The sequence below is a fragment of the Monopterus albus genome, unplaced genomic scaffold (genome assembly GCF_001952655.1).
Source record: "Monopterus albus unplaced genomic scaffold, M_albus_1.0 scaffold26.1, whole genome shotgun sequence".
Lineage (NCBI taxonomy): Eukaryota > Metazoa > Chordata > Actinopteri > Synbranchiformes > Synbranchidae > Monopterus > Monopterus albus.
In genome coordinates this window covers 3,159,585-3,186,854 of record NW_018127906.1, presented here as the reverse complement: position 1 = coordinate 3,186,854, position 27,270 = coordinate 3,159,585, and the positions used below count along the sequence as shown (strand labels likewise).

At 43.8% G+C, this 27,270-nt stretch overlaps 1 protein-coding gene across 1 annotated transcript in view; it reads right to left on the bottom strand.

Moving 5' to 3' along the window:
* fras1 (Fraser extracellular matrix complex subunit 1) overlaps positions 1–27,270 on the bottom strand; it is a 212,874-nt gene that overhangs the window by 49,260 nt on the left and 136,344 nt on the right. The window contains exons 21-32 of the mRNA XM_020595163.1: positions 26,373–26,519; positions 25,291–25,437; positions 23,602–23,742; positions 23,100–23,240; positions 22,649–22,789; positions 20,640–20,940; positions 17,709–17,793; positions 14,548–14,871; positions 7,635–7,794; positions 7,185–7,363; positions 2,645–2,761; positions 1,430–1,544 (exon numbers count right to left, since the gene is read on the bottom strand). Of these exons, the coding sequence (XP_020450819.1) occupies positions 1,430–1,544; positions 2,645–2,761; positions 7,185–7,363; positions 7,635–7,794; positions 14,548–14,871; positions 17,709–17,793; positions 20,640–20,940; positions 22,649–22,789; positions 23,100–23,240; positions 23,602–23,742; positions 25,291–25,437; positions 26,373–26,519 (1,998 nt within the window). The remainder of the gene's footprint in view (positions 1–1,429; positions 1,545–2,644; positions 2,762–7,184; positions 7,364–7,634; positions 7,795–14,547; positions 14,872–17,708; positions 17,794–20,639; positions 20,941–22,648; positions 22,790–23,099; positions 23,241–23,601; positions 23,743–25,290; positions 25,438–26,372; positions 26,520–27,270) is intronic.

Below are 27,270 nucleotides of genomic sequence, written 5' to 3'. Positions count from 1 at the left end.
GGTCTGGTCCCTGGTACCCCATTTCTTGGCCAAAGGAATCCTTTATCAAACCTGTCTCTGTGTTTAGTTCACACTCTTTGGCCTCTCTGATGATACAGACATCACCGAAGACAAACACAAACTCATAATAAGTCAGTGACACTGCTGTAACATACAGTATGTTATACCACGTATGATAAGTTGGAAAGAAAAACCGTCTTAAACAAACCTGGTGGACCAGCTTAACTGCTCTGAGGCACACAAAACAACTGCAAAAGGTAAAAATATTTGCGGGATCATTATAGGAGGACAACGACTGGTTCTTAAATATTCATCTAGAGTCCGATGTGTTAAAGTAAGAGCTGGTGTTATTGCTGCTAGCGTGAGAACCCAGCCCACCTCCTCACTGGCTCTGTTCAGAGTAATGTCGACAGATTTATCAGTTCATTGGTTGATGAATATGAGCCGCTGTAAATCGCTTTTTCCTTCCATTAGACGGAGAACTAAAAGTGATACAACAGTCTGTCAGATGTTCCAGTGCTGAGATTAATGGCTCCACTTTCCATCGCCACATTAAATTCAGCTTAAAGGGAATCAACACTCATTCTAGTAAAAACTGAAAGCTTCTAGTTAACAGTTTTGGAGGGTGGTGATGTTATTGGTTCAGGCTTAGGAACATCATGTCAGTAGCTTTTGGCCTGCACAGTAATCCTGGGAAAACTAAACGCATGATTGAGTCAGGAAGCCTAATGTAATGTACATCTACTTTAACTCCTACACAGCATCTGAACTTTGTCTATTTACACTGAGCTAAACACGCTGGCAGGTTCTTTTTTACACAGACACCAGCAACGCGGTATTAGAGGTGTGATGTTCCATGTGACATATAACCATGCACGCAGCACACAAATCAGAAATACAACTTGCTTCTTTCAAATCAACAGGGATGCGCTTTTGGTCGTCCTGCACATTTACAAAATGGTTCAGGCTCAAAGCTATTGTGCACAGTGTACAACATGTTAATGACTGTGGTCATGGCTCCTGTGTCTTGAGAATTACAAAACAGCAGCTCATCAAAAGTTTATACCCACAACCGTCCAAGCCACATCTCGCCTTTTACACAGAGGCTGGTGAAATAAAGGAGGGTCAGCACTGACCCCTCCGTGGTATCTTTTACAGAATGGTGTGGTGGAATATTACTGCAACAATCCCGCCTTGAACAGGCAGAGTAAAAAGGCTTAGAACTCAGATCCATAGTCATTAGCACTTAACAGATACTTAATGAGGAACAGTAAACTGCAGCTCAGCACATTAACTTCTCCCAACGTGCTTCAGTTTGGAGTCAGGAGTCAAACAGAAGCTCAGTCACTGTGGCTAATCATGGAGACCTTAGGTTATTTGCCACATGATAAGTGAAAAGCTCAGTGTGGGTGTGTGCGGTGTGGCTGACCTTGTCCTGGTGGTAATGGTTTGGTGATGGTGTATATGAGCTTCTCACTGGGAGTCTCCGAGTCGACGAAGGACAGGGCTGAAGGTGTTATCTCTGTCACCCGATCCTCCAGAGCCTGCACACACACATTGAGGTTTAACACCAAAATGCCCCATGTGATCAGAACTGAGGGAGTAAGGGATCCACAAACAGAAAGCGAACCACGCGACCAGCAGATGAACTCCAGTAATTACATGGCTGCCACCAACACAGAAAGACTAACCTGAAATACAGCAAACTAAAGTAAAATTGAGTTGAATAATTCATGATTTAAACTTTGAAAATAAAGTTTTCAAATACATAATACTTAGGTGTACACTTCAGTTCCTGCACACCATAAAATCTTAATGACACGTGCATTGTTAACAGCAGAGCGGGGCTGCACCTAACAGTCACCGTCATCAATGATTAATGCGCCGAGTCTTCCTTGCAGCTCTGCAGCAAGTAACCAGACACAGAAATTAAGGTCTTGAATTCTGAGTGTCTGTGACAACTTTAAAAAGCCAGTGAGATTTCAGAGTTACCTAGAGTTGTACACGCAGCCGCCAGCTGTCGAAGAGACATCGAACCTGTGTTCATAGAACAACCTGACCATAACGCTGCTGCACTGCACAGCAAAGGTTTTCAATGGGCATTTATACATGGAGCATTGTTGCTATATGCAAATATTTACATTGGTGTTTTTAATTATATGGTTTGTGCTGTGTTATACTGTATGTGTTAGACTACTGTACGAGGTTACAGTCTACATGTATGATGTTATAACCACTATTATATGCAACAGTTTTCCCTCCTGTCCACCTCTTAGTTCTTTTCAGCCTTTGACTATAGTTTATTTAACAAACTGTATTGTTTATTCATTCATTCAAATAACTGTTCCATTTTTTTCTTATATGTTCGGCCAGCGTGTTGGATAGTGGGTTAGGAAGAGGTGGAGATGAATAAAGGAAGGACTGTATATAACAATAACATTTGTGTGTTGTTGTTACCCAGGATCATTTCTTTTGAATCTACTTAAGAGAAAATTATTAAAAAATACTAAAAAGTAATTGTTTTCACTGCATTTTGGTCTATGTTGATCATTTTCTCTACCTTCTCATGACCAGAGAGCTGCATTACTATATAGAAGTCTATGTTAAAAGAGGTTTGTGTAAGTTTGCCTTTTTTGTCCCTCACCGTGACCTGTAGGTGACAGTCGGGGGCCAGCTGAGGGAACCCTGGGATCTGAGGCAGGACTCCTATGGTAAAGGTCTGGGCGTCGCTCTGCTGCATTGGAGAGGCCTCTGTGGAAACCTGCAGACAAACACATTACAGACGCCCACACTCAAACCCTCTCTCCTTTTCTAGTCATCCTCTAGTCACACTAAACATCTCTTATCTTGTAGTTTGAAGTCTTAATCTTCAGGACATTGTCTCAATAAATGTCTGTTTTTCCAACAAACCTGCTTGTGTATTATGCATAATTTCTGAGAGACAGAAATAATGACAAACTCCTGAGAATCACCAGAAGTAAGATACAGCAGCTTAAGAAAGACAAGGTACAGTCCAATGACTGTGACAATGTAAGGAGAACCAGAAGTCAGGCTGCGCTGCAGGGAGGAGCCACAGGGGCTGAATGTGCTTCTTCCCATAAATCACCATCTACGCAAGACTTTTAATGAAGAAGAGTGTCAACTCTAGTAAAACTGTGGGGCCAGCTTAATGCCAATATAGTGGAATCTGTATCTAACAAAGGCTGATGTTATAGGTATATCTGGTCTGTAGATACTTATAAATATTTGAATAAACATCAAGTGAAGGCATGCTTCTTTTCAGAGCCACAGTTGAATCCCAATTTCCCTCACTGTAGCCACATTTCCCTCACTTGGGTCTTTTCCTTTCCCATCTTAGTCCCGCCCACGTAAAAGTCACTTTCGGCTTTTCCCGTGTAGGGGTCGCCAATCGTCACACTGACGACTCGCATGTTGACATTTGGCACATGTTTTACACTGGATGCCCTTCCTGACGCAACCCTGATTCGTACCCGGGGCACAGCGGCGTGAGCGTTGCGCCTTAACCACTAGCCTACCAGGGACGGCTTCAGTCCCGCCCACGTAAGATGTAAGGAAAAGATGCCAGGACAAGCTGTGAAGAGGGAGAAATATAGAAACACATTTTAACTGACATGAGGCATCCTTTCCTCTGATCCTTCATGTGAAGCGTTCAATCACAAACTCATTTCCGATAAAGGGGTTTGTCAATCCATAACAGAATTCCATGAAGGATGCACTCGTTTATCCTCGGATATAGCTCCTCCAGTCAGCCTCCTCACTCCTCAGAGCAGAAACACGACCTCAGGGATGTCCGTCATGGTGGACTGGAATGGCTTTCGGGAAGATTGAGGACCAAGCAACGATAAAATAAAGGAATTGGGATTCACCTCATGTGTTCATGAGCAATAATAGCCACCATGGCTGAACAGCTGCTGCAGACCCCCCCCCCCCCCACACACACACACGCGGGACACACGGGAGAAGCATGTCACCTTTTGCACTGTCTTGGTACGTCCTAAGTCCCACATGATTGATCTTTGCTCCTCAAAGTCATTCTGGTTGAGTAAGGATCAAGGAGACTTCTGAAGGAGCCAGGAGGAGGGTACACAAGCACATCCTTCATGGAAGTCCTCTGTAAAAACCAACACACCCCTTTATCAGAAATTGGTTGGTGATTGGATGCTTCGGATGAAGGATCGGAGGAAAGGATGTCTAGTCAAAAAAAAAAAACGTGATTCTCCTCTCTTCTCATCTTTTCCTCACAGCCTACAGGGCGGGACTAAGACACAAGTGAGGGAAATGTGGATGCATATAAGAGACATGGATGTACCCTCCTTCTCAGTTCATCTTCTTCTCTCCTACAGTCACCCTGCAGTACGACACTGAGGCCACAACCTCTGACCTTGAATTCTGGTTCTGCTACTTTCCACACAAACTGAACTAATTCACATTTCAACTATATGATTGTTCCTTGCTCCTGAAAGTCGTTCCAACTGTGTTGGTGCGACTCTATTCCTCCTACTCAAACTCTCCACGATGTGTGGCCTTAAACTGGTTTGTCCCCTGATTTCATTAAGCGAAAGCAGCAGCCTCAGCTGGTTTTTCTAAAAGCCAGTTTTTGTCACTGCCTTTTTTTCTGCTTGTTCCTGTCACATCTTTTGCATTTTAGGGAAGAAAGGTTCAAGAAGAAGTTGTAGCCAGTTCTGTCAGGGAGGAGTACTGTAACACCAGCAGACTGTGAGGCCAGGAGTCAGCGCCATGAGAGTCAGTGCTGAGTCAGCGGGATTTTTGAAGGTTTTGCAGCAGGATATTGATTGTGCAGTTAATTCTATTCAGCATCAGTGACATACTGAATTTTATGTGTTACATCATTTAAAATCCATTAAATCTAACATTTCAACTGCCATGGAGAGTTTTATGTAAAAATCCATCCATTCATCCGTCAAGTAGCATTCCCCAGCTTCTCCTGGGGGGCCCAAAGGTGTTCCCAGGCTGGACAAGATAATAATCCTTCCAGCATGTTCTGGGTCTGTGGTTCTACCCCAGGGCCTCCTACCAGCTGGATGTGCCCAGGAGGCATCCTGATCGGCTGCCTGAACCACCTCGACTGGCTTCTTTAGAAGTAAAAAAGTAGCGGCTCGACTCCAAGCTGCCTCCAGATGTCTGAAGTCCTCTCCATGGCTCTGAGGCCAGCCACCCTATGGAGGAAACTTATTTTGGGTGCTTGTGTTTGTTTTCTCGTTCTTTTGGTCAGCGCCCATGGCTCATGACCTCAGGTGAAGGTTAAAATGAAAGCGTTGCCTTCCTGCTCCGCTCCCTCTGCACCAGTCCACATGCTAGTCATAAACCGCACCAATCAAAATCAGAGTCCAACCTCGATTATGTTTAGAACCAGGGTACCACCTGTGCATTTCTCAAAGCTCTACCAATTATCATTTTGATATGGACAACGACTCAAATAGCTACTCCTGCTATAGAAAGGACTGTGTGTATTGACTGACCGACAAAGAATGACTCTGCTACCAACTTTTCTGGACCTTCATAGCTTTGTCTATTCATTGCATGTTTGGCTTGCACAGATTTGTATGTCAAAGGATTTTGGTGGACTTTTCGGAACCTTTATATCCTTATCAGAGAGCTGACAAAAAATGAAGAAAAAGAAAAGATGAAATGAGAGAACGAGACCTGAAATAACACGTAGTAACAGTCCCAGGCCAGATCTGCCCAGGCCCCTTGTCCTTCAATAGACACATTCAAAAACAAGAGGATAAAAGTCGTGTCTTGATAGTGTGAGGGGAAAACAACCTCACCATCAAGTCACTATATCTCTTATTTTAATTTGCAGAATCACTTGTTGGAGTATATGGAAATGTGTGTGGAGTGGTGTCCCGCTGCAGAGTGGGACACCACTGGAGTTCAAGTCAGTCAGTTCTAACAAGGCACCACTCGCGTCAATAAAAACCAGTGGAGGAGCATAACACCACTGTGACAAGCCATCAAGTTCAATCTGCAGCTCTGACAAACAGCACAAAGCCTTCCAGCGGTTTAGTCTGTCACGGGTTTTGCATTTCTTCGCCGCTCCTTTCTGCTTCCCATTAAAATGAGACACTTGGGAATTAATTGAAACACATTTGCCCTGATGGATGGAGTCTGCATGTGGGTGGCTGGACGGAGGGAGAGAGATGATTAGATACAGCTACAAGCTGAAAGCCAGGAGTCAGGTGAAGCAGACACTGGCATGAAAACCCGAGCCGCAGCACGGCCACTGCTGCAATAGCTTTAAGGGGATTGTCTTGGATTTGAAGCCAATTTGTGACTAATTTGGTGTCATTAAGGCTAATTGGTACTGAGCATCTATGGGCTGATTCATATAGGAGGTTTGGTGCCAAGGTTTAAAATGAGGGAGAAGAAATCCACAGTGAACACACTTAAAGAACAGTTGGAAGGAAGTCAATGAGAAAGGAGAGAAGAGCCAAATGTTTACATTAACACAGAGGGAACTGTAAAGTCGATGTTAAGTGAAACAGCTGATTAGTGATGAGCAGACTGAAACTTTTCTCATTCAAACACAGAGCAAAAACAAAGTCCTATAAACCTTGCGGTTTAATAGAGGCTTACCCCTACACCTTCATGGTTAAAGGGAAAACAGAATAAACAAACAGAGATGAAAGAGAGATACAGAAGGGGAGAGAGCCAGAGATCCATGAGAGGAAGAGGAGGGCCGAGGGAGAGATGCTGGAAAGGCTGAAGACTGGAAAAGAGGAGGAGGATGAAGGTGAGCACAAGGGAACATCAGATGCTCCGGGGAGAGAACGAGGACACAAGAGAAAAACAAAAAAGTCACCAATCTGTGTCTCTGTCACTGTCTCCTCCTTTTTCTTATTCAGAGTGAGACATCCTTACCTGCTCCCTGAGGTTTTCGCCTCTCACCTGCTATTTACCTTCTTTTATCAGGTTTTAGAAATTGTGTATAAGTGGTAAACACTCAGTAGCAAGTAAAACACAGCAACCTTGTCATGTGTTTATCCTGACATTCCTTATAATTCTCTGCTGCATATTTCACTTGGAATACAAACATTTTACTTTAGGGTTAAAAATTCCATAAATACAGGTGATATTTCAAATGATTGAAAATGAATGAGACGCTGCTGAGACAAACAGAGGCTGTAACAACCAGCACTGACCTTGAACTGGAACGAGTCACTGTGGCTGCCTCCGCCGAAGTGGCGGTACCAGACTGTGCCGTCGTTGACGTCCTGCTGAGTAAAAGAAGCAGTGGCGGTGAAGCCTTGTTCGTCGGATAGCGATGGGTGCCAGCCACCTGGCGGGCCATCAGCCGGCATGGACACCAGGACCACCTCACCTGGACAGAAACGATGGAGGCAATGAAGAGTTTCTCCCACTTTTTGCACATCACACAAATATTATAAATGAATGGAAATCCTCAGAACGTATCCCACTCACATAAGATGCTGAAGTGGTGTGATTGTCCAGCTACACTACCAGTTTACTGAGCATTCTACTGGATTTACTCTGTTCGCTCTGGGTCTGACTAGACCCTCTACACTGAAAAGAAACCGTACAAAGATTCTTTTGAACTGGTTTAATCTGTGACTGTGTTAAAAAGTTTGTACCGTATTTAGGTTGTCCATCTAAGCCGAGGATGGTGTAGACAATGTCATCGGTGCTGATGCCCTTGTAGTTCACCTGCAGGTACTTTTTATCTAGGCACACCATGCCCCCTTCCTTTACCCAGGTCATTGGTACAGACAGTACATGAGGAGCATCAGCAACCTGAAAAAACAAACACACAAGTGTGAATTTTAATAACATCTGACAGCTATTTAACAAGGCAATATAGAAGATGTAGGGTTTTTTTCTCTTAAAACATTTACAAGACAAAATCAGTCAGGAGAAACATTGAGAACCTCTGGATACAGGCCGACATCTGTGGTTGGTTTCTGTTTGGATGCAGCACATTACTCACGGCTTAACTTTAACTGATCTGAAACCTAAAAACATTCCACTGTGTCTTTCCTTTTCTAACCTCCATTAGGCTGTGGATTTGTCCAGGACATTGTTAAGACTGTTGAGATGGTCAACTGGTTGGATTCAGTCAAACTACACAAATAAAATACATCACCCCTGTTTGCCAGAGGCCTTTTCCCTGGTTAAAGTAAATGCTAGGTGTTTAGATCAGGCACAAAGGATTCACAAAGTGGATACCACTGGTGCAATAGCAAAATCAGGAGTTATTTACATATAAATGTATACTTTCACACACAGCATACTAAGTAATATGATGAGCATTACACAAACCAGTGACATTCTTGTGGGCACTGAAGGATAAAGCAGGTGTTTGTTCCTCAGGTGTTTCCTCTGCTCCTTCCACAAAGGCGTCGTTCCTGATCTGGCTTCTTTGAACTGTGGAGAGGCCAACTTGGCATCCAGATGCTGAGCCAGGTCCTTGCTGGGTTTCCCCTGGTCTCTCAGACAAACGTCTGATCAGATTCCGACAGTTTTATCAGTCCACTCCTGGTTTTGTCCTCGACCTCTCCAGGTTTTTCATGATTCTTTAGAATGGCTTAAATACCACATCTTCATCATCCAGTTTGTTTTTAATACCGAATACATATTTCCTTTATTTTCTAGTCGTACTCTGATAAATAAATAAATATATACAGTCATCACAACATTACTAAAACACTTTTGCACAGTGGTGTATAACTCCTAGTACTGATGGCTGAAACCGAGGAGTGACACAGACTAATGTTTGGTGACACCACCTGGATGGTAGTCACTCAGTTTTCTGTCATTCACTTATGCATCTGTCTTTTAGCCATTACACCTTTCCACATGTCAATAATATTACACAAGTCACTTTATTTATTGATGTAAACTGGTCTTTTCGGCACTGGTTTCGTGGCTCTGGGCTCCCACTTTGGTTCTGTCTTTTTTCTGTTGGTTGCCTTTGTTTACGCTGCTGCTCTAATGCTCCAATTTCCCTCTTGGTGGATAAGTAAAGTGTTATTTTATCTTATCTAATTTATAATTTCATTATTATGAAACAGAAGGACAAACACCAGCCAAAGTGACCTTTCAAAAACTGGTGACCTGTTATTGGCGTCTAACTCATCTACAGTACAAACCCATTAGTAAAGTTAGCCATGAGTAAAGTAATTAGCTAGAACGTGAAAAGTTTTGTCTTGTTAGATGTTGGAACCTAATTCTCAATAGAACAGTAACATGGGGTCAGTCTGAGGTCTGGTCTTCACAAGCTGAACACACAAACAGAAGCGCACACAGCCGACCATGTACTGCAGGAGCGGTGGCATAAACACTGAGGCAGTAGGTGGCAAACAGTAGCACAGGTGAGTGAGTATGAGTGTGTGCACAGGTGTCGGTGTCTGTGTTTGCTGATAACGACCTGCACACCATCTGTGGTTCTTCTGCCTGCTGCTCGGATGATCCAAATCACGCCAGCTCAGTGGAGCAGCAGCAGGCAGAGAATCACAGATGAGAAGGCGATTGCTGAGGAGGAGAAAACACATAAGTCAGCATGGCAGGCTTTTAACTCAGAGAACCACCTCGTCTGGGAGATTATCAAGCTGTTCAGATGAAAACCAAAGTCTCTCAAGGACACCGAGGCCCAGAAACAGCGCACACTACAAGAAAAAAAGAGGCCAGATGGATCTTTTTGGATTTACCAATACTCCTAATTTTCCCAGACCTCTAATGCTGACTCTCTGTGATGCGGCTGCACCGTTTGGTAATTTTCTATTCCACTCTAATGACTTTTTTCCCCGAGTGAGATTGTGCTGCCACATTAGACAGACAGGTGCAAAGCAAATGAAATGCCCCTGCAGATTTCTTTGCTTTTTGACCTCTGGGACAGAACAAACTGAATCTGCTCGGTGTAATTTCAGATCGACAAAAAGGAGGAAAACAGATTGTGGAGACAAAAGAAGAGGCAGAATTAAACATCAGAGAAAAAGGTTTGCAAACAGGACATTAGAAACAGCAGCCAAGAGACAGAATCTGCCTAAGTCACTGAATTCTTTGGCTTTTCGTCATCTCTGATCGTCTGTGAGTTATTCATTAAAAGCATCTTATTTAGTGCTGAAGCAATGCAGCGAATGGTGCCAGTGCAATGCCATATTCCTCAGCATATATACCTTTAACAGCATCAGCCATCTTGGGACTGTTTCACTTTCTTCAAATAGTGAAAACAGTGTCTTAGTTAATGTGAGGTTTTAAGTTCTGAATCCTACAGGCAACTGTGACTGTGTAAGTTGCTGGCGGAGATGAAGTCTTCAGGCATGAACTCAGACATACCCTCAGATTAGACACAAAAATGTGGACTGACTTGACCTTATACCTGACTTTACTGAGACCTTTCACCCCAAAGTCTTGAAGAAAAACCATTTACTGTTTTTGATTTGTACTTGATTATGTTATGGTTACATCTCCCTTACCAGGGGGTGAGGGAGAACTGAGGTAGGACTCAAGATGCAGACCCAGGTACTAGTGGAAAAAAGGAGGTTTAATGGAGAACACAAAGTCACTGAGTCAACGTATAGTGCAAAAACAGAGTAGGGCAGTGATGGCTGAGGAGACCAGGACAGACAGGTGAGTAGACTGAATAATGGCAGGAACCAGGAGAAATGGCAGGAACCAGGAGAGCCAGAGGACCAGGATGGACAGATGAGTAGACTGAATAATGGCAGGAACCAGGAGACTCGGAGGACCAGGACGGACAGGTGCAAAGGCATTAACCAGATGGATAGCTAATGCCGTTAGGGAAGCAGAGTAGCGAACGCAAAAAAAAAAAACAAGACATCAACAGCACAGGAACTGTCAGCGTTGAAGTCAAATCCCGTAAGGACTGAATACAAGCATTTACCGTCATTTACCTTCATTTATCAATGCTCCGGCGGCGACGGAGCGTCTGCCAGAGGTTTAGATAAGGAAAAACCAGGTAATCACAGGAATGCGCCTCAGCTGTGCGCTAACCAACAGGTCACTGATTACTGAATGCAACACAGCCGAGGCGCTGATCCCGCAGGAACGAGAGAGATAAAGGAGAAGAGAGGCAGGCCGCGGGCCTGACAGATTATTATCTTGTAATCTTTTCCTAATTTACCTACAACATGGTGTAGGGTTCAAAATGGGCAGGAGGTGATTGGTTGCTGATGGTTTTACGTGAAGACCGTTAGTCTTTTGCAAAAAATATTTTTTTATACCTTCATGTTAGTGGAGATATATCTAAGACCAGAATTACTGCTTTGCCTCTGCCAACCAGTCCAATTCAAGAAAATGGGACATGCGTGAGGTCACAGTGACCTTTGACCACCAAAATCTAAACAGTTCCTCCTTGAGCCCAAGTGGACGCTTGTGCCACATTTGAATAAATTTCCTAAAGGCGTTTCTGACATATCGGACTCACAAGAATGGGACAGACGGACGCATGGACAGACAACCAGAAAACATAATCCCCCTTTCCATGGCTACTGCTGGCACAGAGGCATAAAAAATAACCTAAGCAACAAAATTATTCTCCTCGGCTGCAGCAGGTTTGAGAACAAATGCACAAGAAGTGTATAATCAGAGACCTTTAAAAGGCTTTGAGCCAGCAGGCCTGAGAGAGACTATAAATAGAGTTGATGCTGGCTGGGCAGCTTTTGGCTGCAGTCCAGAGAAACTGAAATAAACGACTTTGCAGAGTGGGTGTCATCCTTAAAACATCAGCTAGCAGCCGGCCAACACGGTCACGCTTTTATGACAATGACACTGATGTCTCTGATATTTGCATCATTTCACTGAGGGAGGGGTAAGTTCGATGAGTTGACGGACTTGTCAAACATCGAGTGAAAGTCACAGAAGGGAGACTGAACACATTCTAATTTAATCTTAGTGAAACGTGTGGTTAAAGTAAACATGGGGGTTGTGTGACGGGGGGGTGCCGGCGCAGCAAATCAGAGCCATCTCAAATGTAATCACAGACCTGGGATATGAAGCTGAATTTTAAAAATAAACTCAAAGTAAATAATCGTACTTCAGCAAGGATGAAGACAAGTGCTCAGCAGGAGAAGAGCTGAGCTCAAAACACCAAGCCCTTCTCTTCTGCTTGAAAACTGAGCTGGACTGATCAGAAAAAAAGCCTAATTCTCTTCTGTTCCTGCTGGGGATAGAAAAGCCTGAGGGTGTTTCAGAGGCTCAGTGTTCTCCCCAAGTCAGTAATTGAAAGCCAGGGGTCCTACTTTCTATTCAGCTGAGCTCCAGCTTAGCTCAGGCTCAACTGAGAGTGGTCCATCCATCAGAGGGTCATTACAGGCCCGATTAGTCTCCTGCTTTAGAGTTCAGTAATTCAACTTTCAGGAAGCTTATTGTCCCCGACACAGCCTGGCATCGACAGCCACGGCTGCTGTGTGGATGGTGGGCCTGGCCATACAAAGCGCACCGCTGAGAGTGCGCCACTCTCTAAACTGAGGATTCTTTGGCTTGAGTTTGTTAAAATTCAGTCAGAGTCAATAATAATCACTCAGGGTTTTATTTTTGAGCTTTGTGGGAGCAGTCAAGGTTCAACAAGTCTTTAAAGTAGATTTCAGGTTTTATTGACTTAGATTTCTTTATTTTTTCACATTGCTTTGATCCACGCCACTCCCCACAGCGAGCACGCCGCTCAGCCTTCATGCTTGCAGCTTACCCTAGTGCCCTCAGGTGGATGCCTACTGTGTTGGAGCTACATTAGACAACTGGGGGCATCGGCCGCTCTACATGCCACAACCTGAATCTCCAGAAATCCTGCGAGGCATCATAAACTTCACCCAGCGTGTTCTTGTTTACCACCACAGCTGTTCTGTGATGCAGTGTATCAGCAAGAACAGCAAAGAGCTGCAGAAGGAAAGAGATGGTGTACTCCCTCCTCAGTGACACCAGACTGTATGCTCCTCGACTCTGTAGCCACGTTTTGACTATTAACCTCAGAATACTGGTGTCATTTCACAGTGAAGTCTTGTGGAATTGTGAAATCTAAATGTTTTTCCTCTTTTAACTGGACACATCACACCAGAGCTATCGGTTGAGTTGGCGCCGCAGATGCCTGCCTTGGTTCTGTACCGGAAACAAACACCCTGTGTGTAACATACTTGGCCAAACAAAGTGATTACCCTGTGGCAGGCAGCTCCGAATGAATGTCCACTGAGAGAAAGTGAACGGGTGGAAATGCAAATGAAATTCTGATTATGCTGATTTAAAACTTACAGTTAAATGTAACGAAGACATTGTTAAAACTAATTTTAAAATCAACAGGAACATATCACCTGAAATAAGAATATAAGACTCCAATGCACACCGGGTGTAAGTCTACCCAGCTGGATGGATGAGCAGGCTGCACTGCCTCTGGGTCTGCACAGGATTATTACCTTAACTAGAAACAGATCACCTGTTCCTTTATTTTTGGACTGAAAATGTTTTTATACCCTTATGCAACTGCATGTACACAACACAAAGTACTGTAGAAATATAACACGTAGCAGAAGCTGCAGTGCTGCATTTGATTATGTTATTGTCACAGTCGAAGTGATCGCTGTGTGGATTTGTCAGTAGATGCACTAATTGGGTGCTTCTCACCACCTTATGTCATATGCATACCTTATGCTCTTCGCCCCTCGTGTGGACAGAGAATCAGGCAGCCACCAGGGTTGGACTGAATTTGTGTGTTGTACAATGATTGGATCCCTGTCAAGTGTGAGTCTCATTAATAACGGAAAAACTACACAACAAACAAATAACTTCCATCATTCATTTCTTTTAAGCTGTGTTCATTTTTCCATTTCAACCTGCAGCTGATCCAGCTGTGATGTCATCAGGAGAAACTGACAATGCCTCAAGACATTTTGGAGATAAGGACATCTCATTTCACTAAAATGTTTCCTCATTACATCCTAAGAGACAAGTGAGGGAAACGAGGAGACACTTAGGACAAATGAGAAGCACAGTCTCGCTTTTTACGCATTTTGTTAAACTTCTGCGCTTTGGTGTTTTCCCCACAATTATGTTTAGCAAAACATTAACGGCTCTTTTTTGTCACAGTTACAGTCTAGAAATCATAGGTGGTGAGAAGACACTGGAGCTTAGAGGTGCAACGCCCTGATTTGCTAACACCGATGAGAGAACCTGCACTAACGGAGGACTGACGCACTGATGTTTGAACTGGTCCAATGAGGAGCAGCAACAGAGACTTTAAAAAACAAATTTTTAAAGCTCAAAGGTATATGCTGCTGTTTTATTATTTATTTTATCAACTAGATTTAATAAAAAAAACCTTTTTGCCCTTTGTAGCATCTAGTTTTCGTTGCACTTGTTGTGTAGCTGCTGTTCATACTGCACAGAGGGGAGAGGAGTCTGTCTCACCTAGAAGCTAGCTGGATAAATGAATGCTGATTTCTACAGCTGCTAATCTGGGTTTTTTACCTCATTAAGGAGCTATATAAATATAAATCATCAGCCCTTAATCACCCGTTCACCCCCCTCCATCCATCCTACCTTCTGGTTGATGTGGATTTGGAGGAGAATATTTCTGTAGCTGTGACCATCGTTGACCTGCAGCACTGTCGCGTCCTCTGTCCCCTCTGAGCCGTCGTGGACATACTGGATCTGTTCCCGTGACAGCTCCTCCAGCTTGAATCGGTTGAGTGCCCGGTCACCATGGAGACGGGTCAAAAGGCCATGGCGGGGCGGTTCAAGGACCATGACCAGGACATCAGCTGGGTTGTCGGGGTCGTCGACCTGCAGGACCGACTTGGTGACGGTTGCCAGGGCGCCACGTCCCTCCACAGGTAGGTGAGTGAGAGTGACAACCCTCGGGGGCTGTAAATGTTCCAGAAAGTAAGAACATGCTTTGACTGTAACCTGACAGATAAGAGGCAAAGACACATAAGACTCACACAGATGGATCTTTGCAAACCCTTATTTTTAAGGCAAAAAGCAAAGTGTTAGGGCTAAAAAAGTTTTAAGACTTTTAAAGGCTGTCTGAGTGCACGAAGGTAATTACACCCAAAGACTCCCCAAATTGCCGGTTGATGAATTTTGTCCCAGAAGGTTGGGTCATGGGGGTGTGGTGTGCTGCCACTGAGAGGGATGATGAAGATGAAGGTAAGGGAGAGGTGAAACAGGGTGGCTTATTAAGCTGCACTCTGCTGTACCTGACGCCTGGGCGTGGCTGGAGCAAAGCTTCATCTCACTAAAATGTCATACAGCAGTTGGGGCAGGAGGCCTCCTGCTGTGAGAAAGAGTATGACTTTGTTCAGAGCTGCCTCCCTGTGTTTGTACGGCTATGCTTTCATAAACCTTTTGACTGCGCCTGCCGTCCTATCTGCCTTTTGGCATCTGCATTCAGGTTGTCTCTTTGTTTGCTGCTGCCTACATAAAAAGTGACACTTTTTTGTTGTTAAGACATGGAAACCTACACTACTACACTTTTAATAGTAGAGTGAATTTTGGATTTTGCATCTTGTGTGTGTCTTTGTTTGAAAATCTGACAGAAACTAACAAAGAAAAAAAAAACAAAAACAGGAGGTCAAAAAACAGCACTGATGCAACCTATTTTAGTAAGACTCCCCACAAAAACATTTGTAACAGTGCTGCTTAGCAGTGACACGGGTAGAGGAACATGGCCTGTCCCATCTGTGATGCTCTCTGGCCCTAAATCAAGCCAGTTGTCAGGAGGGAAGCTCCGAGCTGCTCATCCTGACGCAGGGTCCAATTTGTTGCTCTCGTCAGCTGCTGGCTAAGCTCCAGCTCTCTGACTTTACAGCAGCAGCTTGAGCAAAGGAGGACGCATGAAACAAGCTGGCGCCAGACAAAACAATGACTTGTGGGAAATCATACACACACACTCCCGCTGTGCATCTTCCAACCAAAGTGACCTCTGGGTGAAACTGCAGAGTGACTACAAAGCTTAAAACCCCAGAAAGAGCATGTGGTTAGCCACAGTCTCCTGCACTTTATGTTCTGTCGGGGAATGTTTAGTGAAAGATATGTAGATGTCAGAGGAAGTCGCTCCGAGATACAGCAGACCGGATCCTCGGGCACCCACATAAATCCTGTGTCATCACTGCTGCGACTGGTAGGAGGAAAACAAAAGTTTTGGATGCATTAGTAAAGACTGGGAGTGTGTGTGTGCTTGTGCTGCATTGAAATCGTGCCAAGACACACTAGAGCACTAAAGGAGCGGGCAGAATCTCCCCCCAGGGCAGATGAAAACAAACATAAACAGACGCACACTCAGGTAGGAGGGCTAACCTTCTCTCTTTACCTCCCGGGTGAGGGGGTGGTGAGGTTCATGTCTGAGAGAGAGCTGTCATCAGCTGCGGGGCCCTTGGGGCTCTGCAGCACTTAGAGAAGATGGAAAAAGCTTTTTTGTTCTGCTCCCTCGGTTTTTTTTTTTGTTTTCTCTTTGTTTTGTTTTCCCTGCTGAGTCTGTGCTGGATGGTATTTAGAGGCTTGATAGGCAGAGTGGAAATAGCACCAGAGTTGATTTCATCCACCTGTCTGCCTCCTGGTTTGTACGGTGGCATGGTGTTTGTGTCAAGCTGGCATAGCACAGAATGTTGTTAACCTGGGCCCAAGATAGTGCATATATTACACTGCTGTATTATCACAGTTTTGTTTTCTGTACCTCACAGTCCTGTTTTTGTTACAGACACCTTAGTGAAGATGCCTTTGTATTGATTGGCAGCTAAGGGCACTGCAGAAAGTCCACAACAAAGAGCTGAGTGCCAAACAAATCACCAGAGCAAAGTAAGAAGCCACAAAAACCTAAAGGTTCCCGCTCTAGAGAAATGCCATCAGCAGGTGCCTGAATCTTTTTCTAAAGAGACAATGGCTCCTGTCAGAAGGCTCTTTGCAACCCACATCTCTCATTCCTCAGGCTATGATGACCTGAGGTGCCCGCTGGCTGGAGATCCGATAGGGCTTCTAATCATTGAGGACGCTAGTGTAAACAACAAGAACACTGAAAGCTACATCTGAGCTTGTGATGCTGAGTAACAACAAGAACACTGAAAGCTACATCTCAGCTTGTGATGCTGAGTGAAAGCAGGAATCACGTGACTGTGACTGTGGTTTTCTTTGTCGTGTGTGTGTGTTTGTGTTTTGCTGGAGTGAAGAACTTCACAGACTAAAAGACAGCGCAGTGAATTAATGTTGGTTTTCAGAAACATGATGGACATGTGTCGCCTTCAAACAAATCTCACTTTTCTGTGTTTTTGATTGGTTTTGCATGTGTCTCTGTACTTTATTTTGCTGATGTGCTACATATGCTAGTTGTAAACTACAGTACCTTGGACTGTGTCCACATCCCAGGCCTTAGTGTTCAGTTCTGATGTTTCAGTCAGTTCTGATCTTTGTGTGTCGCTGCTTCCCATCAGTGTGTGTCAGTGATGTGCACCCGGCACCAGTGTGAACACCGCTCAGCTCCTAAACTGCCACACATGCTCAGATTGAACTGAAATGTGAGCCACGTGTGCACAATAACAACCCGGTCGTGTGTGCGACGGTCAAATCCCACAGTTTCCTCCCAAACCGCTGGGTTACGACATGTTCATTGCTTTTGTGCATTTAGTGAAAAAAATATGCCAGTGTTATTGAGGTTACTGAATAAATGAAGAAGCACTAAATGAAGTGTTTGTGTTTTCATGCTGTACCTGCATTGACACAGCTTGAACCTGAACTGCTACCGGCGGAGAAAACAGCTGGGGATCGGCGCAGCGCAGGGTGAACTCACCAGTCCTACAGAAAGGAAGAGAAGGAGGACATTTTAAAAAAACTTAGAGGTTACAGTCTGCTCTCTGCAGCTTCCCCAGGCCCGCTTCCAGTGAACATGAGCTGGAACACAGCCTTTAGGTAGCCCTGGAGGTTTCTGGGAAAATGAGTCCTGTGAGCCTAACACAGAGTGTAGTCATTAGAACTAATTACCTCAGTGCTGGCTAGGTGAGTGGCGGATAGAAGCCACACACACCTGCTCACACACATCACCACCACTATCGGTTCTCAGCCTCCTCTCTGCCACCTCAGCACCATCAAAGACAAGGCTTATTACCCACAAGTCCCTGGGGTCGAAACAGGGGCACAGCCAACTGCGGCTGAAGACCAAATGACTGCGCAGCTTGTTGGTTTAGTGATGACTGAAAGGAGAATGGCTGCTGGTTGCAGAAATGTTTTATAGAGGCACAACAGAAGCATTTGTCAAATCAAAATATCTCTTTATTTTCATGGACTGAAATAAATTTTGCAAACAAACGGGACTGTTGACAATAGTGCTTTTAAATATCAGCAGTATTTTTGTCTGAAATCCTTCATATCAACATTTCACACAATTGCATTTCAGGCTTAGTGAAGGATTTGATTATGAAAATGATTTGAACCAGATGCTGTGGCCTTCACAGTCACCAGGTCTCAGCCCAGTTGAACAGCTATGGGAGATGTTGGAGTGACGTGTTAGACAGCGTCTCCACCACCATTATCATCAAAACACCACATGAGGGAACATCTGGTGAAAGAACGGTGTTCATCCCGCCAGGAGAGTTCAGAGACTTGGAGAGTCAGTGCCCAGGTGAAGCTGTTCTGGTGCACGTGGAGGCCCAGCACGTATGTTGGTTGTCCTTTCATGTGTCACCTGTCTGCATCTGTTGGCCAGATCACAATTCTGATTGCAATCTGTCCTTGTCTTCCGGGCTACATGCAAACCAGGGTTGGCTCTCCTCCTGTCCAGAGTCTTGGAGAGATGGATGCATTTACAGCTTTTCAACATCTGGCTAGAAGGAGTCTCAAACCACAACAGGAGGGAGCTCAAACTATCAGACTTCAATCGTCTTCATTGCTTCTTAGGGGCATTTACACTTAGCTTCTTTTAAGATCAGATAACGAGCCCACTCCATCCACGATACATGAAATGACCCCATGTAAACTGGGTTCAGTCGCTTGTACAGCTGCAGTCTGTTCAGTGCCTGTGCCCTCGAGCAAGGCAGCACCTCTTTGTAAAACTTGTTCTTTAAAATTCATCCTTCACATAACATTCTTACAGCGCTTTTTAACAATGATAAAACTCCTTTTCAGTAACAAATCCTGGTAACAAAAGAAAGAACGGTCACAAATTTACAGAGTTGGTTTTTGTTAGAACTGAATGGATAAGGGATATATTTCTGGGGAAAGCTGCCATAGTACTTTTAAATTTCACTTTATGCAAAGGTTATAAATGTGACTGGTATATTTATTGTATTTATTATAGATGGAAAATGGATTTATTTTAATGCAGCTTTGACACAAAAGTGGAAAAGTTTCTGATGTGTGTGTATGTGTAGAAACACTTAGCAGTCGGACACACCAGCCTTTAAGAGAATCAAACCTAAGAGCATTTGTTTATGGCTCTGTTCCTGTAGCCATTATCCACCACTCCACATAATTAGAAAAATATGGCTGTAATATGCAAATTAAATCTTACTTGGGGTTTTACATTTTAGTGTCTCCATTAGTCTAATGGGTCAAAACTGGGCAGTGGACCATATTTTTCTAATTCGCTGGCCTGCCGCCATTTTGGGCCAGACCAGCTGACTCAGGATGGCCTAATGCGTTTAATATGTCGATTCTGATTGGCTGAATGAACACTGGGCTCTAACCCAAAATGCAACAGCAGAACAGCTGTAGTGAGGAAAACTGGCTGCTGGATGAACTTTAAAAAGGCTGCATTTAGTCTGGTTCTACACATTTATACCTATTAGTCGGCACCAGGGTGCACTCTGGGTAATCAGCCCAGGGTCAAATACTCTGAGTACAAACAGAACACGCCAATTTTTCCACTTTGACTAAAATGTGTAAATGTAATGCATCTCCAGTCCATGTGTAGGTTAATGGAAATGAAATTTCTCATCAGGAAGCAGCATAAATTCAACAGGTGTGAGACCATAACGAGAGCAGCAAAAAATAAAAAGTGAGGATACTCGTGAACAGAGAGGATGAAGAGTTGATTAAACACCACCTGTGAAATCCTGGTGCGTTATAGCTGGGACAGGTGTTAGAGGTTAACAAGACACTATACATGTACTTACATACACTTTACTGATAAACTATAGAACTGTGTGAACTAAATTACCAAATACTGTTCCCTTTTTGCCTTGCGCCCTCCCCCCCCCTTCAGGGATTTTGTTTATATGCCATTTAAATATGTTTGTATGTTGATATATTTTTTTTATTTTCCTAATGCACATTCCTTTTTCTTGTTTGTTCTCTCAGTCTTATCTTGTCTACTCGTTGCTTTACAGAAGAGCGTTGTACATGCACACTGAGAGCCACTGCACCAGAGTCAAACTCCTCGTGTGTCCAACACACCTGGCCAACAAAGCTGATTCTGAAGGGATGGTTACAGTACCCTTTCATGCTTTTTCAATGCTTTTTGTCTGTTTGGTGTGTCTTCCAGTGCAACATGGCAGCTGCTGAGGTTTACTACTGAGGTTTCTGTGCAGTTCTTTTACACCAAGCATCATCATGGACAATCCACCACCATGAGTTAATTATTAATGGGTTCTGGGAGGTTCTGGGTGGGTTTCTACCTCTTACCAAACCCCATCAGATCAACTGACCTGGCTTTGTCCTTTTGGTGTCTGAACCGGACGCGGCCGGCTCTCAGCTCCGCCCAGGTGAAGGTGTCGTTCTTGGACAGTCCTCGGCCTGCCTTCCCTTGTGCTCCCCTCTCTTCTTCTTCCTTCTCGCTGAACAAAAGCAGCCGTCCATTGCTCGGGCCCTGCATGAGCTGGAAGATCAGCCACTGAGATGGACTGTCAGAGTCCTGAACGTGAAGCAGGGTAGGGGGCAGTGCGGCAAAACCACCAAGGGGAACCAGCAGAGAACCGTTGACCTGGAGGGAAGGAGGCTGGCTGTTCACTGTGAGGAGGAGGGAGGACAGGAAAACTTCTTTTATCAAGCTAATCTGAGCTTTAAAACCTCGGGTCTCACATAAAATAACTTTAATGTGAACACAAGTCTGAACACGAACATGGGGTTACCAAGTCCATCCACACATTATCTATACCGTTTAATCCTGAATAGGGTTGTGGGGGGGAGGGGGGGGCTGGAGCCAATACCACCTGACACTGGGTGAGAGGTGGGGTCCACCCTGGACAGGTCACCAGTCTATCACAGGGCTGACATGTGGACAAACAACCACACACACCCACACACACTCCTACGGGCAGTTTAGAGTCACCAGTCAACCTAAGCTGCATGTCTTTGGACTGTAGGAGGAAGCCAGAGCACCTGGAGAGAGCCCATGCAGGCACAGGGAGAACATGCAGACTCCACACAGAAAGGTCCCGGGTCGGCCGGGGCTCAAACCCGGAGAATTCTTGCTGTGAGGTGACAGCACTAACCACTGTTCCCCTATGCCGCCCGGGCTTACCAAGAATTTATTGAAATTAATGTAAAAAAAAAAAAAAACTCAAAAACAACACACTGCCTCTATTTAATACATTTAATTAAATACTTACATCTAATTAAATTTACAGCAGGATCTGAGTGTAAGTGGGCGGAGAGGACACAGCCTGGGAGAAACGGTGCAGCCCAGGCGAGACATCTCGTCACGGCGTGGCATTTTAGGAGCTGGCTTTAATTGGGACTGACTTTGAGAATGAACTTTTTAAAGATCAACCCTTTTTACAGGCCCTGTTGTAATCTCATTATATCTGCACTAACGATGCCAACACTGGGAAATCCCAAACTTTTAGCCATATAATTAAACTCGCAAATGAGAATAATTTAAAGCACTAGTTACTCAACTTTTTTTCAAAGCAAGCAAAAAAAAAGTGATTTTTTTTTCAGGTAATTTTACTTGATCAAAGCCTGGAGGCTGGAAATGTTCATTATTTCACAAGAAAATAGCATTAATCACAAAGAGCGCATGATAATATATTTCTCTATTAGAATTAGGCTTAGTCACATTTCCTACATCGCCTGCGTGCTCCTGAAGGCCTGGGGCGTCTCTGCCTGCAGGTTGACATCCACCATTTGAACATTAAAGGCACAAAATGAAAGTACCAGACTCATTTTAAAACCACAGTTTTCCCAGTTTTTACTGACATGTAAGCAGCTCAAGACTAGTGAAAACCCTCAAATGTACAAAGCTAAGAAGTGAACCGCCAGAGGTCAAAACAAAAGTCACCAAAAAATATATGGAAATTCAATATAAAACTGGTCTTTTTCCACTAGCAGGTTAATGTGCGTTTCCTTTAGCAGTGGAAGTAAATGAGTCTTGGTCTTGATGCAAACAGTTTCTACAGGTGTTTAATAGCAACAGATTCTCTCTGTACAAAGGCAGCGTTGACTGTTACTACACCGTCTGAAGCATCATTTGGAAAACGGTCATTAACAAAGGAAGTCAGACCTTTTCAGAGGTTCATCCTATAGCAGGATAATGAGCCAGAACACCTTTTAAATCCTGCAAATTATGTTGTCACAAATTATGTAACACAGTTATGTTTCAGATCTGGACAACAGCTCTCCCCTGGGCGCTGCCTTGTGTGCGTGGCTGACAGGTCATTAACCAGCTCATCAGACTGGACCTCAATCATAAAGCAGACAGAAATGATGTTATTACCGTGGCAGGTCCTAGTCTTCTGGTTGGCGTAGTACCCATGTCCACAGTCAGGCGTGCAGTATCCTTCCATGAGGTAGGTCTGGTCACAACAAGCTCGGCAGCGTCCAACCCCATCGCACAGCACACAGTCAGATGAGCAAGCTAAAGAAGATCACAGCCATCTTGTGTCAGAGGGATTAATACTTTGTACAATCTTGCAATGCACATTTTCTTTGTGGTGGTATTTTTCTACTGTTGTTTTGCTAAACAACATTTTTCATATTTTATTCCCACTTTTCTCTAGGATACATTGTTTTTACAGTATAACCTTCAAACACATCCTTACTTTCTGTCTCCCATTTTTAAACTGAACTGAGATCCTGACCTTGCGCAGACACCATCTTTAGAATCTGTCTCAGACTTAATAAACATAAAAAAACATTAGAGATAAAAACAGTGTGTAAACTCTTACGTTTGCAGACTTGGGAGGAAGCGTCCAGGAAGTAGTTTCTGCCACATTCCTGCACACACTGCCCATGCAGGGTGATGTGAGGAGGCCGGCACTGCTGGCACTGTCCAGGACCTTGACACTGCACACAGTGGTCATCACAGTCTGGCAAAGAGACAGAAACACAGTGAGAGCATTTCACACAGGGATCAAACCTGACATCTAGTGATATGAAGCTGCAGCCTCAAAGGACTGAACACAGACCCGAGAAAGAACTTTGTGGAACATTTCAGTATGTTTTTCTGTGGATTATTTTAATTATGAACCATATGTACTCTGATTCGTGAAAATACTATGAACTTAATGACAGACAGATGATAAAAGTGCATCTGAAAAGCAACCTGAAATGTTCACTGACTTAAAAATATAATAGCAAAATGGGACAGTTGAAGGATAAATATGTGCAGCTGCAGCAACGGCAGGAGCACACAATGTGGTGAGCTTATCTGCTTTGTGGTGGACTGACCGAGGCACCTGTCTCCATCCTGATAGGAGCCAGGAGAACATCCCTGGGTGCACACTCCATCCTGCAACACGTACCCCTCCATGCACTGTAGGCAGTCTGTCCCCAGAGGGCCTTTACAGGCATTACAGCTCCAGTCGCACTCTGGAAACGGTACAGAGGGCAGCAGGGAAAGGATGTATGTGTGCATATGTGTGTGTGTGTGTGTGTGTGTGTGTGTGCGTGCATATGTGGGGGGGGAGTAGAGAAAGGCAATGGCATTATATGAGAGGGGGATTTTGAAGGAAAAAGCAAACAGTGAGAGCAGAACAGAGGAGAGGGAGGGAGGGAGAGGAAAAGAAATTAATAAACAGTTTTTGAGCAGGGATTTATTTTAAACCTGTGTGTTTTTTCTTTCTCTCTTATCACCTGCACATCTGTTGTGTTTGTGCCATGCTCCATTAATATTGGCAACAAAATTAAACACATTTAGGGCAGATACAACTGTCTGTGTTTGTATGAGCCTCTAGGTTTTTATTAAACGTTCAGAAGGACACAGATGTTGCAAAGCGATGACACACTGCCATGGCCTTCTAAGACTGTAAACCAGAGGATGATTATACTGTCCAGAATATAAAGTGCAGTTCTGATGCAAAACATATTACAACTCATAATACTGACAAGCTGAAGGGTCTACGGGCATGCTAACAGCTCTGTGACACTGCCATGGCCTTTGTGCAAAGAAGAAGAAGAAGACAGGGTTGGGATTTTCAATGGCCGGTAGCCACATCAATCTTTAGCGAGCGGGGAAGCCAATAGTCGATAAATAATCGATAGTCAATAAATAATATCGTGTCGGTTTTGTTCTTTTTTCATCAGATCAAAAACAACAATTTAATAATAACAGATGAGACAAATTAGCTGAACTTATATTGACATGGTTTAATTAAATATGAAAACATTTGAATTATTTCAAGTTATTTAAAAATAAAACATGAGCAGTATACAAGATTCTCTCAGGAAGCTTTGAAAGGTCCCCTGAGGCTGCTCCCACAGGGTGCTCAAGCCCGTTTAGTTTTCAGAGAGCAGTGTCATGAGCTGGATGGCACTGCTAGCTTCCTCAAAGCAAATCAAACTGCGTATCTTGCCACTAGCAGTTAGCTTAGCTGCTAATCCCGTAACAGATGTGATGTGGCAGTTGCCCCTCAGGGGACAGGTTCTTTGGGGCCCTGACACCTAGAATAATCTTATCACACTGAACCTAAAGCCTTTAAGATAAGCACAAAGGAAAATATATTTTCATGCATCTTATTTGTGAGTTGCAGTGAAATGGTAAGAATCGGCCTGACAGTGTGTGGTCCGGACTGGTTAGCCGGTAATTAAATACATGAACAGTTATTGTAGGCAGAATGAAAAAGTTATTCAGACACGGATCCTGGGAAGTTCGTTTATCAACCTCTCTGTGCACTGGGAGATGTAATACTGAGTTAAAATGCACACCGAGGTTTAGGATTTGCATATCTGGTCCCACAGTTTATTACATGATCGATGGACCCCATAAACTCAGTGTAGTACATTGCACTACATGCAATATGGGGGGAGAGTAATTTATGAATTTCATAAAGGGCACGCTACATATCCTCATTATTACTCCAATGCTTCCCCTCGCCCTGCCTGTGCAGTGTGCGCTGGCTTATCTGGACGGAGGTGTACCTTTGCAGGCGCGGGTTGTGGTGTTGAGGTAGTACTGATGTGCGCAGATGTCATACTGGCACTCTCCAAACAGTAGCACCTTGGCCAGGTCGTGGCAGGACGTACAGACTCCTGCTATTTCACACGTCAGACACTGGCTGTCGCATGCTGCCAAAAACAAAACGACAACGTGTATATCACCAAATACTGAATGTGTCTTTGTTGGTCACAGGAAGGATCTAAATAGTGAACACTTTGCTGATGTGCGTTTATCATCTATGCCGTCCTGATGGAAGAATTAAAAATACTCTGTTACAAGTAAAGGTCTTGCATTCAAAATATTAAGTAAACGTACAAAAGTATTAGCATCAAAACATACTTACAATACCAAAAGTAAAAGCAGTCATGCACAATAGCATATTTTACATTAATGTATATTATTGGATTATAATTATTGATTAATTATTAATTATGTTCATCGCTTTAATGCTGCAGCTGGTAAAGGTGGAGCTGATGGTAACTACCTTATATACTTATACTGTGAAGTACTTTACATCCTGCTGGGTAGCTGGTGGATTTTCCACTGGTAATCAATAAAGATTTTACTGTATTTTGAAAAGTTAATCAGATTCTGAAAAGGAACTAAAGTCATAAAATACATATAGTGCAGTAAAAAGCACACGATTTGCCTCTGAAATGTGAAGTTGAAAATAGCACAAAATGAAAATAGTCAAGTAAAAAGTAAAGTACAAATACCTGTTCTTGAATAAATGTACTTAGTTGCTTTCCCCCATTGGTTACTTCATTACACAATTTTGTAGTATTTGCAAAATGATGCATCAGCTGAATGACCCACAAACGTCTGCACAGACCAGAGGTGTGTTTAGTTTTGATAAAGGTGTAGAGGACTGAGCAGCCTCGTCAGAGGTACGTACTGTCTCAGCACTTGTTTGGTGGCTAAAGCATTATTTTGTCCACCTCCTGAAAGCCATTAAGAATCCCCTGCCACACTCAGATGTCACCTCAGAGATGCAGTAATATCTCTGAATCTTTAAGTTAAATGTTATTATTCAGCCTGGGTGCAGTGGTGGGACCTCACTTACCCTGACAAACCCTGTGGCCGTTGTCATAGTAACCAAGGGGGCATTTGGGAGCACAGAGACCAGAGGGCAACAGGACAGCGTTAGCTGGGCAGGAAGTACAGGAGAGAGGTCCTGCCCCACTGCAAGCCTCACATGATGGATGGCATCCTGAAAAAAAGTGATTTTATTTCATTAATATAAAATGAAACATTCAATATGTAGAAACTGGGAAACAGCATTTGGAAGCAAAACGACAAAGAAAAATGTGCGATAAAATGAATTGATGCAGCATAAACATGCTATAGCTGACAAACTCAACCTTAGTGCTACAGACAGGTGACAAATGGAAGGGGGGGGCACTGTGATCATGGGGGAGACCACTCAGTTATTCATTGTTTTCCTTTCATTTGTCAGCCGCCTGTATAAAGCAAGAGCTGAATGACTAAAACATGCAAAATTCAGATTAAAGCTACATTCTGGAGTGTAAGAATATGCATGTATGAGTCTCATTAATCACTGTCAAGGACCCAGTCATTCTCAGATTGCTCTGCTCTTCAGTCTGCCTGCACCCCACCACCACACACTACTGTACTTGTATCCAACCCTGCATAATAATCATTATCACCAAAAGCAGGCCTGAATCAACACAAGGAAGAGCAGGATGTTACTTAAACACACCAAAGTTTAATCCGGTTGCTTGTGACTCCAACGATTCGTCAATTAAAATGTTATTGTCTGTATATAAGTGCATGTTTATCTGTTTGTTTATATGTATCTACAAGTGCCATCACTATTCCTCTTGCTGTTTCTTTATATAGCGTGCGTGTGCCTAGGGCTTGGCTAAATGACACTCCTGAGGTTTTGCTCTTGCAGGCTGAAGCTTCCTGCTCACGCTCTGAATTTAAATCTCTATGCAGAT